The following is a 16,141-nucleotide window of genomic DNA, read 5'->3' as shown; positions in this document are numbered from 1 at the left end:
CCGCACGTTCCGACCGCAGTGACGCGATATCATTCGTCACAATTAGCAGCACAATAGTTCAATAGTTTGGTTCGAATGCCGTTAACTAACCAGCCATTACGTCTTTTGCATGCTAGAGGGCGCTAAGTCGTTAGAAACTGTAAAGCTATGTACAGCAACATTGTAAAACCCGCCCAGATTTTTTTTACTATCCAGGAATCGCTTTTGAACTGTTAACCAGGCAATTGTGCCGTCATCTTTTACTAAATTCCAGTTGTGCAATTCTCATAGTTTTAATATGTAAGAGGCTGCAAAAGCATGAACACTTTAAACAGACGTCGAGGGGTTTGGTGATTGTGTTTCCATGCGATTAATATCATGTACCCCCTGAATTATAAATACAGTTGTATTGAGATCAGTCTGATGATACAGTGATTGTTGAAATGACAGGATATGGCGGAAAGGAGGCATCAGTTTCCAAAGACATTGATCAGTCCTGTGGATATTGCATCGCTGTTTGTTGGATTTCACTATTACTCATTTCCAAAGTCTGTATGTTTGAAGTGATATTTAGACACGTTTTCTTCTTCTCCAGATAGACTAGTTTGAAATCACTGCCAAGCTGTTCAAGACAAAACAGTCAGACAAACGCATGTAGCGGTAGGACACTAGGAGCACGCAGAATGCTGGCTCCATGTCTGTGCAATGAGGAGCTAATGCACGAGCCATATCCCCCCAGTCAACACCTACCACAAGTAGAGGAACACAAAACACCAGCTTGGAACTTAAAAGGCCAACCACAGGCAATAAGAAGTGCTCCAGAAACACACCAGCTATTTCACACAACCCGCCTTCTGCAGCAAGACCTCAATCTGCGCAAGCAACAGTTAGCCAACAAAAGCTCAAGTGAGAGCCAGGAGGGGTATGGGGGCTGTGGGAGCAAAGAGGTCAAGCCCTTAACCCCGCCAAAATGACCCTGGATCTGCGGTGGGGCAAGGCTGTCTTCTGGAGTGGAATTATATGATGGACGCCATCCAAGAGGCTTGACTGCAAGAACTGCATGCAATCTTCCAAGTGCTGGAGAGTGGAGCAAAAACAGAGTGCCTTCCTGGGTGCCATTGCTAGCAAGCAGAATGAAGAGCTAGAGATGCGGCAGGCTCTTGTCCAGGCTATTGGGAGCATAGGAACCATGATGAACAGGTACTTTGACCCTCTAATACAGAACTTTTAACTCTACCTCAACTCCTCTGGAAAAGCTTGTTCCGCAAGCATGGATTCCCCAGCACAAGAAGCCAGCCACGTATCTCCCAGTGTCCTTCCACCCCCCAGTGACACAATCCCAGTTGTCAGGGAGAGGACGTTTTGAAAACTTCCAACTGATGCAATCAAGTGCCTTCATACTGTACATCAGTTTTAATAATGACAGTCCAGGCTTATACATCTGTAGGCAGAGGACATTTTCCAGGACAATTCTCCACACACCAGGGGCAAAGCGCTGTCCTTTCTTCCCAAACTCACAAATATGCTTTCCCTACCTTCTGAAGTTCTAGGGGGTTGCATTGCAGGGTTGTATCCATACACAGCCCTTGCTCCTATCCTGTGAAATACTGATTTAAAGATCATATACCAATACTGAATAGATGGCTTTATATTTCAGCATGGTTTAATTTAGGCTACATTTCACAAAAAAAAAGCTGATTTGGGAACCCAGTATTTTAGTTCCAGAAGTTTAATTAGATCCAGTTAAATATTCCGGTACAGTACATACAGTGCAGTATTTTACCAGTTTCATAGTCGCGCACTACTATAGTAAAGCTGTTTTTCCATTCTTCCACAAGGTGTCACTGTGGGACCAGGTATTCCTATTAATTCAAGTAAAATAGTGAATGAGCTGAATTCAGCAAAACAGATGATATTAGTCTAAATAATTACTTCCACTTCCAACATCCCAATTCTGAAACTATCCCAAAACAAACATTAATTTAGTGCCAACAAAGAATAATTAAAATGCATAAACATAATGTACTGTAAGAAGTGTAATCAATAGCACTGTGCCATGCTTTCACAATGTACTGTAGTGCAATCACTAGCACTGTGTCATGCTTTCAAAATGTACTGTAATTCAATCGCTAACACTATGCCATGCTTTCACAATGTACTGTAATGCAGTCACTAACACTGTGCCATGCTTTCACAGTGTACTGTAGTGCAATCATTAACACTGTGCCATGCTTTCACAGTGTACTGTAATGCAATCACTAACACTGTGCCATGCTTTCACAATGTACTGTAGTGCAATCACTAGCACTGTGCCATGCTTTCAACTGCCTATTCCCAGATTATCAACTCCAATGCTCAGATAGTCCATGATATTGAAGCTGCCCTTCAAAAGAATATAACATAAGATTTCCCAGGGGGGAAGTGGTATGCTGTAGCATCGCATATTGATCCTGCCCAATTCTCTGCATACACTGAAGTCTAGCCATTTACCTCTGCCCATATTGTAAACTGTCATATTATTATAATAGAAGATGATGATGGAGTCCTAGCCAAGGCTTTATAATATAACTTCATGCTTATTATCAGCATTAACGCCATTATGACATGCCCCCCTTATATTATCCAGTGGATAAAGAGTATTATTTTATTAGTAGTGTTATTAGTGGTTTTTCAAAGCATGACACAGCAGCAAAATAAAGTATTTCTTCTTTATCAATTTACCGTATGACTCTTTGTGTTCCAGATCAAATGTTAAGCAACATGTGAAATAACACTATTAGTGGGCTAGTTGTCAACATATATTTCCATGTACACTTGAAGTGGTTCGCTTTACGCTTTGACGTGATCTGTAGGTGACCGCAGTGAATACAATGAAGGGCCCCCGGTTATCCCAGGTAGACTGTGTTTTCTGGAGAACGGGGGGAGGGGGCTCTTTCATCTGTCGGCGGTGGTGATTGAATTACGTCAGCCTCTCTGTCTCTTGTTTGCTTTTTCGGGTCAAAGCGAATCACAAACAGACCTTTACCAGAAGGTGATGAATCCTGCTTCCTTGGACGCTAAGTACATTAAAATAAAGAGTAAAATATATTGAGTGCTTTAGCCGGTCACTTTTTCAGAGAGTTTAAAGGTGTTTTTCTGAAGAACAAAGAAACAACCTGCTGCCAGCTCACCTTGTGAAGTCGTCTCTCTCACTCGTAAGGGAGCGCTCAGTTAGGAGAAATAACTAACCACTTCGATTGTACCTTAGCCCGTTATTTATTGAGCAGTTCTGGCTGCGCTGGCTGGCTGTCTGGCAGGTACTTTGTATTGGAGGTGGATTTCTTAACATCTTCTGTTTTTGAACTTTTACACTAAATTTAGCTACGTTTTGGGCTGAAGTTGAATTCTAATCCCCGAGGTGAGTAAAACAGTCTCTTCTATTTAAAAAAAGAAAAGGTTAGAAGAATGTTTAGATGGTTGTTTTAATAGCGCGATTTAAAAAGAAATGTATAAAAACTAACAAAGGAATACATAGACATAATTTTAATACTTAACCCATGTATTCATTTGTTATATTGAAATTGCAGCATTTAGTATTTTTACAATGTTTTAATTATTATTATTGTTTTACAGGTTTGGAAAAAGTCACATAAAAAATAACAAAATCCAGAACTTGGCAGAAAAAAGCATCAGTCTTTTCCATGGGATACTAAGTCCAGTCCTTTGGGTGGATTATTAACTATTGAGACATGCAAGAGAAACAGGGTGAGTGCAACAGAATGGTCTCACAGCATCACATCGGCTCTTTTTAGTTAAACATTAACAGAATTTAACTTGGGCAAGCGAATAGCACACAGTGTACAGACTGCACTTGAATTCATAAGATTCGAGTACCGGTTGATGGGTAACCACCTCGGTTCAGTTTGAATGGCGTTCAGGTTTGCTTTGTTTTTGTTGTTGTGGAGTCCAAGCAGGTGATATTGCTGGATATGTTTCACCTGTGTGTGTTCTGGTTCAGCTGTGTGTTCTTGACTTTCTTCTCTTCAGCTTCATTCATTCCCGAGGGGGGTGCATTCCTCCAACATGTCACGGTCTGTTGGCCACGCCCAGCAGCATCACACTTTGAGATTGTGAGGGTGCGAGAACAGGCTGATCCTGTAGCTTTCTATTCCCAGTCTCCATGTCGGCTCTTGCTGACTTGTGTTCTGTAAAGTTGTATAAACCAGATCCACTCTTAAAAGGATGTTAGTTCAGGGATGGAAATTAAAACTCCAACTGCACAGCAGTTTGATCCATTCCTGGTTTCACTGTGAGTTTAATAAGACATGCCTCAGCTGGTCTGTTCTACAACTGGTGGCTCTCTGCTTTCTTCTGAGTTCTGCAGAGCTGCAGCCCCTCCTTCCTCACTGAAACAATTGAGACTTGTGTTCCCTCTCAAGCTTCCTGGCATTGCACTCTGCTTGTTGAGAGTCAATCTTCAATCACTTGGAAAGGAGCCCTTGAAACTCCTTAATGTGAACACCCCCCCCCCCACCCCACACACACACATATATATATAATTAGTAATAGCATTTTACTGTGCTTTTATATTACTACACCTGCAGATGTTCTTTGCAGAAGATTCCTAAAGGGTTAATGGGGTAAAAGAAAATGCAAATAACATAGGCAAAAAAAATGTTTATTATAAATAATATTTTAAAAAGCACAACAAAGTGCTTGGATATATAGTGAATTTAAATCAAGGGAAGTAAAGTTAAAACTTTACAATGTATTCGTAAGACCTCATTTAGAATATTGTGTTCAGTTCTGGTCACCTCACTACAAAAAGGCATTGCTGTTCTAGAAAGAGTGAAAAGAAGAGCAACCAGAGTTATTCTGGGTTTAAAAGGCATGTCATATGCAGACAGGCTAAAATACTTGAATCTATTCAGTCTTGAACAAAGAAGACGACGCAGCGATCTGATTCAAGCATTCAAAATCCTAAAAGGTATTGACAATGTTGACCCAAGGACTTTTTCTACCTGAAAAAAGAAAGAAGGACCAGAGGTCACAAATGGAGACTAGACAAAGGGGCATTCAGAACAGAAAATAGGAGGCACTTTTTTACAGAAAGAATTATGAGGGTCTGGAACCAGCTCCCCGATAATGTTGTTGAACCCTAGGATCCTTCCAGAAGCTGCTTGATGAGATTCTGTGATCAATAAGCTACTAACAACCAAACAAGCAAGATGGTCTGAATGGCCTCCTCTCGTTTGTAAACTTTCTTATGTTCTAATAGGCGTAAGGGGATAGGGGATGTGATGAGCTATAAAATGCAGACTGTGAAAGTTCTCCATTTCATTATAAACCCTGATCTATACATTATTTAAAGAAAGTCTATTTTGAAAACCTAATAAGGTTTTTTTTGTTAATTAAACCGTTCATGAGACCAGTCTAGAAAGAATCAAGTCTTTTAACACACTTACAATAACTTGTGAGTTGCAGCTTTGTGATGAGGGGCCAGTCACGGTGTTACTGTATATCTTGAAAAGTATACAAAGTGTGATGTGCAGCGAAAATCTCTTCGATATGTTTAGCTTTATTCTGCAGTTGGTTTATGACCCAAGAAATGCATTGTTTTGTAGGAAATGCACCAGTTGTTACAAAACTGGTAGGAAAGAACTTCCTTGATCTTCAGAATCAAGAACATTTAAGATGTGATCAGAAGTGCAAATCATATGGTCTGCTGCTGTCAATCACCTTATCTGCAGGTGTCAATCTCCTGGGTGCCTTGATCTGTTATTGATTGAGTGCAGCAGAGTTCCCAGTGTGTAGGAGTATTGTTTAGATTGTGAAAATATAGGTCCAATGGAGATGTCTTATTGAGACTGGAGAATACATCACTTTAATGTATTTATTAGAATTTCAGTCAGCAGGAAAATTGCTTGAAGTAGGTGGTATTGCGGGGGGGTGGGGGGTGGGGGTCAGACCACTATACATGCCTCCAGTAATAAGATTTTAAATGAAAACGCATTTGTACCCAAGCGCCAGGTCGTGCTTGTTCCAACCTTGCTATCTGTGTGACATCCTTGCTAATGTGATAACCTAGTTTGGGATATCGTGTTAATATTTAACTGTTTAGACGTGTCATTAACGGGAAATGTTTTTTTTTTCCTTCTGTGGTAGCGTTTATGCATTTGTGTGTGTGTTTGTTATATATGTATTCTTTGCCAAGTAACGTGACCTTATGCCAATGTAATTATATAGGCCACCAGCTGTTTAGTTTGTCTAATTAACAGCAGGGGGTAGGGGTAGTGTGAATCTCAATGAGGACCTTCCCTATGAATATTTCATAAGAAATAATGTAGTTAGATGTTTTTCTTTTGTTCTCTTCCAGACAGCCCCAAATTGAGCTGCCTGTCTCCCATGAAAATAACCATCCTCACACTCTGCACCCTGGTGTTTATAGGGGGGATCGGCGCAGCTTCCTGGGCCATCGGTAAGAAATTCTCATTACTGCCTGAGGAGCTGAGAAGGGGTGGGTTGCTATTCACTACAGTTAGCTTTTCAAGTGAGCAGAGACAGGGGTGGGTTGCTTCTCTCTATAATCAAACTTGTTGTTGTTTATTAAATCAGCTTGTTTTTTTAGATGATAATATATTTTTGTAAAATGGTCTGTTATAGGATACCTTTATTTAGATTTGGAATGCTTCTAAATATAACAATTCTAACATTTGTTTTTGTTTCAGTTGCTTATTTATTCAAGGCTGAAGATCCAGGCTTATATGATGGTAGGTGTGTTTTATTTAGGTGTGTTAATCTCTCTCCTTCTGGGAATTACTATGTCAGTTTTAGCTGTACAGTGCAGTACAGAGAATTCTAAATTCAGTGTAAGCGTTGCCTTTTGTGCGCTTCTGTTTATGCTGTGGGTCTCAGATACAGTTTTGAATGAAGCACTAGCTATAGAAAAGCTGTGCAGGTTTGCAATTCTCTTTAATCCATGTCCCTTTTCATCCTAGTTCAAGGCTTGGAAAGTGTAACTCTCTCCTCTCTCTCCAGTCCAGATTAACTCAGCAGACTTGCGCCTGTCTGTGTTTGACCGCAGCGAGGGGAAGTGGAGGTTTGTCTGCTCTTCCAGCTCCAACGAGCTTGTTGCCGAGATCAGCTGTGAGGAGATGGGATTTGTCAGGTATTATTCATACAGGACTGTCATGTATTCCCCTGAAGTATTCCTCTGCATTCTCCAGTTAAACCAAGGTTTTTCTTGAGTTCACATCACCTGGTGTGGTAGAACATAACTTTTTACAAACAGCAGCCACTTTCTCTGCCTCCTCGTGAGAATCTCTGTATACTGTTTGTTCCATCTTCACAGATCGCTCTCCTATTCTGAACGCCCTAGCAGTATGGTGGCGGAGAATGGCTCCGCTGGATTTTTCTGTGTCGACGAGAAGCAGCTTCAATATGGCAGGACGATTCAGGAAGTCCTATCAGCCTGGTAAGAGCTATGTTCCCACTGCATTGCTGCGCATTAGTGTTTCTGCTGCATTACTGCACATTAGTGTTTCCACTTCATTCCAATGTTGATTTCTCAGTTGTGTTCTGGGTATGTTGTGTATCAGTTTAAAAACATTTGAATTCCCCAAAAATCTCACAATGTGCACAGTGTGGATCCGGATCTGTAAAATGTGTGAGTTTCCTTTTGGAAGCGTATATGACTTCAAAGACACAGTCGTATATTGATCATAGATATAACAATGGTCTTATTGGATAACATTTTTTAGAATTGTAAAAACAAGCAAATAAGCCTCATTGTTTGGCCTGTCTGAAAAGCAGATTAATTTGTATAATAACTACAGATGTAGCAATACATGTATTTTTTTTGGACAAGCTGCAAGACCCAGTCTGCTGCAGTCATCCATTGCCTTGACCTTGACCTTTGACCCAGCAGCCTGGCTGCCCGCCTGTGGGTTCGGTGTGTGGGTCCTGTTTGTTCACGGTCCTGATTAGCGCTGTCCGGTTTTAACAGCGTGTGTTATCGTTGGACCTCCAGACTTGTTTGTTCTCTCCCTGTGCTGTTGTACTTTGGTCTCAGTAAACACATTGCCTGCTGAATTTATTTTAGGAATCATTAAGGGATCATTCTCCAGTCACCAGTGTGTCGACAGCCAGATTAAATGACACTTAGGCTCGATAAACTCAGCAAGCACAAAGTCTGACCCCTTTGTCTCTGAAAGGAAGAAAATATTTTAAAAAGAAAGCTGCAAATGTATTAACTTTGCCTACCTGATGTGTGTTTCATGCCTATTTGAGAATATCAGGTTGTTTTTTAGGGGGCAAACTTGGTTTGAGGTTAAAAGGGCAACACTCAGATGGTTTGTTTACTTTTCCTTTGTCTATTTATTTGTTGTGTAACAACGTGTGTCACCCTAACATGTCGGAGGTTCTCCTGCCAAATCTCATGTGTCAGCCCCAGCCCTACAGGAATCTGTCAGCTCGTATCTGCATGTACAGGACAGGACTGGTTAAACCTAACTAACCCTAACCCTAACCCTAACCCTAACCCTAATCGCTTTGTGCTTCTGTTTTCTGCAGTGACTGTGAGAGCGGCAGGGTTCTGAGTGTCAGCTGTCAAGGTAAGCAAATCCACTCAAGTTGTTCAGATCAAAGTGGAAGAGTTGAACCCGATATAACAGAATGTAGTGTTGTTAGCTCGCTGTACATGGAAATTAAGGGTTCTTATTTCAAGTTTGCTCTTTGCAACAAAATACATGTTGGGAACGTTAATAGTTGCAAATAGTTATATAATGTTGGGATTAACCAGCCATGGATTGGCAGAAAAAACACCCTTTAGTTACTACTTGTCATTTCGTGGAATTCTTTCTGTATTTTCTTTTATGGTTGATAGCACTGGGGAGTCTCCTCTATTTCTTCTTTTTTTTTTAAAATTTGGAATCAGCAAATTTTTGTTTGTTTTCTCACCAATTATTTGTTATTTCAACCGGCACTGACTTGGGAGAGATGAAGACAGACACACACATCCTCTGAAATGTGTGCTGTCAGCCATCCACTTCTTTTCACTCAGCAGGCCCGCCATGCAGCCACCTCAGAGCTACAGCGTCAGAGGAGCACGCAGCTCTGGGCAGCTTACAGGCAGCCCCGATGCTCCTTGCCAGTCTACAGGGTCGCTGGTGTGCAATGAGCCGAGGACACCCTGGCCACCCTAGGCCCTCCCCACATTGGCCAATTGTGCACCGCCCCCTGGGAACTCCTATTCATGGTCGGCAGTGGAATAGCTTGGACTCGAACCTGTGATCTCCAGGCTATAGGGTGCATCCTTCAGTCCTGGATACACCACTCGAGAGCCCCTGACTCCTCCATTTCTAACCCTCGTCTCTCTCCCTAGACTGTGGCCGGCGCAGGCTGCCCGTGGACCGGATCGTGGGAGGGCAGGACGCCAGCCTGGGGAAGTGGCCATGGCAGGCCAGCCTGCGCTACGATGGCAGCCACCTGTGCGGGGGCTCGGTCATCTCTGACCGCTGGATCATCACCGCCGCCCACTGCTTCCCAGAGTACATAGGGCCAGGCTAAGCTAGGGGAAGGGGGCCCAGGTCAAGCTTAGATCTGCTTTATTAGAGCTGAGATGTGTGAACAAGCGCTGCTTGAATATGTATTGATAACTGGCACCACCAAGACTTCATCTGCAGTGGAATCAGAGGCTGGCCATTGATCTTCATTCCTCCTAGATAATGGTTGCTGTTGAGTCATAGCATGGAAGTCAGGAAGATAATTGGTTTGCATGGCATTCAGGGAGATAACCAGTTTGGAGGCTTCCTGTTCATTTTGAGTATTGCTGAAGCTGCCTGCCTGCTTTCTTGTCTCGTCAGGAGGAACAGGGTGACGAGCAGGTGGCAGGTGTTCACCGGCTCCATCTCGCAGGCCTCCTCTGGTGTTTCCATGCCAGTCCAGACCATCATCTACCACTCGGGTTACCAGCCTTTCAAAGACCCAAATATTGATGACAACAGCAACGACATCGCAGTCATCTACCTGGCCACACCCCTGAACTTCTCAGGTAATTATCAGCCTGCTTCACTCAGTGGCAGCCAGCATGTCCAGCAATCAATTGAGCTGAAAGTTGATGCATGATGTACTAAATGAATTAACTGCTAAGTGACTGGTAAATGTATAGTGAATGGCTAAATGTTTAGTAGAGCCAAAATATACGACACCCCCTGCTTCATAATATGCGTTGTCTGTCAAAAACAACATTTGTATATAAACAAATACTACAAGATTGTGTCCATTTATTATACAGAGGTCAATGTTTGCATGACCACACTATAAAATCTGGTAAACTGACAATTGAATTTAAAATATAGAGAAGCCTGGAGTGAGCAGCGCTCAGAATCCCGCACCCTCCTACAACTTACAATTGATAACACAAAAAGAGAAAGAATTTGAAGACACGTGGATAGTTGCCAACCAAGTAGAAAAGAGAGACTCATAGAAATCAAGGCTTCAGGTTTCATGTTAAGCTTCAGAACAAAGACCTTGTTTTACCAGATGTGGAGGCTGCAGAGTTGAATTGGTGCCATCTAGTGGTCAGACCCCAGAATAATGTGGGATTTACACATTGGAATAAAGAGTACATTTAAGCACTGATTTCACCTGAACTCTGACCACTACATATATCGCTGTGATCAGCAGAATGCATTGCAAATGAAATATACTTTCATATCATAGTGCATACTAAAATGTTTATTTTTATTTTATCCTTGCTATAGATTACATTCAGCCAGTCTGCCTCCCTGCCCACAGGCAGTTCCTGGTTGATGGGAAAGTATGTACTGTGACAGGGTGGGGGAACACAAAGTACTATGGTGAGTGTGTCCTTCAGCCTTCCAGACAGGTTCTTACTAACAAGTGTCCCTTAATACAGGCCAATAAATCATTTGAATAAAAACTCAATCAAGGTAAACTGCTTGGCTCTTTATTCTGCCTTTTGGCCAATTATGCCACAGCATTGAGCAGCAGTCTTTCCCTCTACATCATACTGGAAGGTAGACCTGATCTCAAAAAGGGGACAGGCTGAAAGATTGTAGTGCTAGATAGACTTACTATCCATGGGAACATGGTGGGAAGTTCTGAGATCTTCTGATACTGAGGGTATCTGTGCAGGATAGCAGGTGATGCACAAATCAAATAACACAGCATCTCATTGTATCTGCAGGTCAGCCATCTGTTATCCTTCAGGAAGCCAGCGTGCCGGTCATCAGTAACAATGTCTGCAATGGGGATGAGTACTATGGGGACCAGATTAGCAGCTCCATGTTCTGTGCAGGCTTCGCAGACGGAGGCATTGATGCATGCCAGGTGCATACAGCGGGGGGTTATGATTGACAGTGCTCCCCCCTTTGAAACACAGTTGTCCAGAGCCATAGTTAAGAGGCAGTTCAATTTGACTTCTGCCTACTGGTAATGGAATGGCATTACAGGGTAAATCTGTTGGTTGCCTTTGGATCATCTCTCAGATCAAGTCAACAAACTTTTATATAAAGGGTCATTAAGGGTGAAAAATATTCTTTAGGCCAATTTAAGGGCATCATTTGATGGTGTTCCTCAAAATCTTGCTAAAATCTAAATGCACATTTGTCTCAGCTGTCACACTAAATGAATGTCACACTAAATGTGTTGCCACATTGGACGTACTATGTCACAGGTTGTGGGAATCTACTGCCATGATACTATAATTATAGCACTGGGATTTGGATGTATTTTATTGCCATACCTATTTTTCAGCCCCCCCCCCCCCCCCCCCCCCCCCTCTCTCTCTCTCTCTCTCTCTCTCTCTATATATATATATATATATATATATATATATATATATATATATATATATATATAATGTGAATAACATGATTCCTGTATCTCTTTCCCCCCTCTCTCTCCCCTGTCTCTGTCATCGTATCTCTCTCCCCTGTCTTTGTCTCCCTCCCTCCCTCGCTCCCCCTCTCTCTCTCAGGGTGACAGTGGCGGTCCCTTTGTCTGTGAGGACAGTATCTCAAAGACGAGCCGATGGCGCCTCTGCGGGGTGGTGAGCTGGGGTACTGGCTGTGCTCTTCCCCGGAAACCAGGAGTTTACACGAAGGTCAGCCAGTTCCACCAGTGGCTCTCCAATGCCATGCGGGTAAGGCAATCCTTAATGCTGGTTTGAATAAAGTTTACTGCAGACATTTAAAAATGGCAACATTGCATTTGCACCTGCCAGTTCGATTTCAGCAAACTACAACAAATTTGACTATCGCTGTAAATGAACAGTAAGTGCCCTCTGATGTGTAATAATAGAAATTGCATTACTATACAGGAGACTGTCACCAATCCAAACCAATTGTGAGTGGACTCTGTGCAAATGAATGCACTGGGATGTGCTGACCTATACCATTGTAACAATACCTGATCTATTATCAGTAATATTTCAATTCAACAGGGTGTGGAAAAGGAGTTTCTGCAGCTGCTATCAGCATACTTTTCATTATGGTAGCTGGAATGGTGTGAAATGTATTTAATGTATTATACATTGTTTTGTTTTTTTGTTTTTTTTTTCTCTGTATGCATTTCTCTGTAATTAAAGTATTATGGATTTTCTTGTTGCTGCATCTTGTAAAGTGCTTTGTGATGGTGGTCCACTATGAAAGACGCTATATAAAATTGATTGATTGATTGATTGAAATACAGGTACTGTAAACTAGGACTACAAGGGACCAGATTAGTGAGTCCTTTGCAGTCTGAAAGAGACCACAGTTATTTGAATTTATGTTGTGACATTTGTATTTTCTTTCAGACGTACTCTCAGAGCAGTGGAGTGTTTAGCATGGGATAGCACGATGAAACCTGTGGCCACTTCCAGTAAGAAGCTGGAGCTTCGTATATGACTTCAGAATTGAAATGAAGGATTTACAGAGAATCTCAGTCCTCCACGGCCATCTCCATGTTCAGATCTCATGCCTTTTATTAATATTATCACCTTTCTTTTATTTCTATTCATTGTGTGTTTGAGCCATGGTCTGTTCCATCTTCATTTTATCACTGAAGCCCGGTTGCGTGACATACCCTACTGCATGGTCCTTTCCTTATTTTAGAGCACAAAGGAGGAAATATCAGAGCTTTCTCGCTCTATTTCTCACGTTAAGCTCCCTCACAAAGCCCGGGCCTTCAAAAACGCATTGCTTCAGTTCAAACTTGTAGTGTTCAGGTATTCACTAGTATTTACCCTTTTGAGAGCCACTATAAAGAGAACTGCTCTTCCCTCATAAATGTTGAAATGTTACACTCTTGTTGTGGAATCTTTCAATCAAACAGTATAACACATAGATAGCATCTATGTTGAAATGCTGTAGAAGAATGAAAACAGTACATGTTTTTGGCAGGATATCAAACAGTTGCTGCTGTATTGTTTTTATTTTGTTTTCATCTCTAGTTTCAGCAACAATCAATCATTTAGGAGGTACTAAGAACAAGATCTTATGGTTAGTGTTTTAATTAAGGAGGCCATTGATTGCATCTGATTGACTGAAATGATGCATGTGCTTGATAGATAGTTTATTCTGCAAAGGAGATTGAACTGAAATCAGGAGATGTCAGGTTCCTCCACAGACTGGTAGGATTAATATAATTTAGGACAGGTGTGGGAAAGCAAGCTGAGTGGAACCAGTGAGACTTCTTTATAGTGTTAGTTTCTGTTACTAATTCAGCACTGAGTTTTGAAGATTTTTCTAATGATTAGGGAGTTGAATTTAAGGGCTGGGATCAAAGTACAATTGAACTGTGAGATATGTACAGGGATAATTGTTGATAACAATGGATGTTTCTAACATTTCCTTTCTTGATATCCTATCATGTGTGCTCTGCACATTCTCTACAGTTGATTTTGCTTAAACTATTATTTCTAATCCCTTTCTACAGCCACATGTGCTGTTTGTGCAATGAGGGGACGTATTTTAATGATGCACCCCCAATGGGGCTTCAGCTGTGATTCCCACACTTCCCATACTTCCCCAACGTCCTTCAGAACAGCAGCTCTGGAAGTCTTCTTCAGAAGCAGCCCAGTTGATTTGTGGTGTTTCTTCTCTTCTTGCTTCTGCTTACAAACTATAGTAGACACTGATACAAATAACATATGGGATAGAAAACATATATTAAACATACACAGTTATGTAAATGTAGATGATAGTAAGTATCTCTTTTAACTTATTAAATAAGGTAATTTTGAGGTTCACCATTTTTATTGTTATTCTTTTTAATATTTACACAATGCTAGCAGTGTTGCTTGTTTAATTTCTGGGATGAATTCTGGTGCTCATGAAAGGTTCGGGATTGGCTACCTTGCAAGATGCTAGCTAGCCCCCTATCTTTCCTGTGAGAATGTTTAATACGGACTAGATTGGAGGGACCAATTATAAGTTTTAATACAAGTCCTAGATAATGGTAGCTGTGCCTCCAAACCTGTACAATAAAAATACGTTTTTAATTGTTTGTAGAAATACAAAACAAGGCGGGCAAATTTTTTTAAATATAAATAAAAAAATCAACCTCTTACTAGATTCTTAGTGTTCATGGATGACAAAATGTGTTCCATTTTCAATGGTGATCCTTTTCCTGTTTATTTTTTAAATGGTGGCCTCATCTGAGAATGAACTCCAGGCCATCGTCTGTTTGATGCAATAAATATTAGGGCTCTTTTATTACAGGAACACAAATATGAAGTGCCTTGTCTACACAACGCAACATTGTGAGTACAATGTTGCTTTATGACTTGGACCAAACAAAGTTTGCTATGCAATTGATTTATTTTAAAACAAGCCCTAATTAAATGATGGAATGTTATAATGGAGCACATTTTGCACAATGGATGTTGGGTCACTCGACCTTGTTTTTTATTTTGTCATGTAAATATTCTCGATGCTTGATGTTGTGGGATGTGTCTCTGCAAGCCTCTTGTTAGAAAGTTTTATTACACAGTGTGATTTTAATTGTGGACATCATGTACTCTCACTTATTTTTTGTATATTAAATTCATACCAATCGAATTAAATTGTAAACATGAGATGTGTTCTGCATCTTTACTTGCAAGGAAATGGAATGGGATGCAGGGCTGGACTTGGTGTAAAGTATTAAAGTGTAAACAGTATTAATGCATATCTTTACACTCTTGTGTTACATGTGACCATAGTCCTCATGTATCACTGATTCCTCATCCATGGATATTTGGCATGTTTAATAAAGTTTACACTTTGACTAGTCTCTAAGCAAGCCTGAGCAAGGTGGACTTTCTATAATTATGCTAGTATCAAAAAGGGCCTTTGCAAATCTTTAACAAAGAAGAAATTGTGGGTGCACATCCCTAGCAGCCCACAAAGACAGAAACCTTTGATGATGGTCTCATAACGAGAGTATGCATATGATATATAAATATGAAATATTTTTTAGGAATAACATTTTCTGGAAACTTATGGCAATGCAAATCCCTTTATTTGAATGAACCAAAACAAAACATCATTGAAAAATTCAACGATGCAAAAAAGGCAGCCTATTGCCACCACTGAATGATTGGTGATAGGATGAGCAATATGATCACGTTTAAGCAAGACTTTTGCCAAAGAAGTGACATTTAATATAGATCGTACTTTACTCAGGCAATTGTAGCTCATTAATATGGCTTCTTTTAATATGACTTAACCCAGGCTTGAACTCAGGTGGGAGCACATTACCTGTGAATGTTGCAAGGAAACCCAGCAGTACTATCAGCTGTAGTGGATGATAAATTTGTTCAGAGTGAAACTTACAGCACTGGGGAATCACATTGGAATGCACTATCAAGTCAGCAAGTTTATCTCTAAAAATAAAGTTTCGTTGGTGCTGTGAAATGTTATAAAACACACAGCTGTGCCTTTTCCCAGCAGGACATTGGGTGATGAAATCGACCCCTTAGTTTATTAGTTCTAAGTTTTACCTTAAATATTTACTTATACAAGGGCTTCCATTATAACATAACTGGTAAGAAGGTTTACAATGAATGGTAACCAAGGTTTGTTAATCCTGGCAGGGTTTTTTTTAGATATATACAGCTTTTAATACAGTGGATCACATTATTTTAATAAATAGACTGGGGTGAGTTAAAATTCATTGGCTTGGTTTCGGTGTTATC

At 40.8% G+C, this 16,141-nt stretch overlaps 1 protein-coding gene across 1 annotated transcript; it reads left to right on the top strand.

Moving 5' to 3' along the window:
* The first annotated feature begins 2,971 nt into the window (after positions 1–2,971).
* LOC121304226 (serine protease hepsin-like) lies at positions 2,972–15,040 on the top strand. Its single transcript, XM_041235236.1, has 13 exons — positions 2,972–3,376; positions 3,592–3,723; positions 6,335–6,436; positions 6,687–6,728; positions 6,997–7,126; positions 7,310–7,432; positions 8,530–8,570; positions 9,341–9,506; positions 9,822–10,009; positions 10,722–10,817; positions 11,168–11,310; positions 11,960–12,124; positions 12,779–15,040. Exons 2-13 carry the CDS (start codon positions 3,708–3,710, stop codon positions 12,815–12,817), a joined length of 1,251 nt encoding a protein of 416 aa, XP_041091170.1. The 5' UTR covers positions 2,972–3,376; positions 3,592–3,707; the 3' UTR covers positions 12,818–15,040.
* The last annotated feature ends 1,101 nt before the right edge of the window (positions 15,041–16,141 follow it).

The sequence above is a fragment of the Polyodon spathula genome, chromosome 37, assembly GCF_017654505.1.
Source record: "Polyodon spathula isolate WHYD16114869_AA chromosome 37, ASM1765450v1, whole genome shotgun sequence".
Classification (NCBI taxonomy): domain Eukaryota; kingdom Metazoa; phylum Chordata; class Actinopteri; order Acipenseriformes; family Polyodontidae; genus Polyodon; species Polyodon spathula.
The sequence above is the reverse complement of the archived record's forward strand: the minus strand, read 5'-3'. Positions and strand labels throughout refer to the sequence as shown.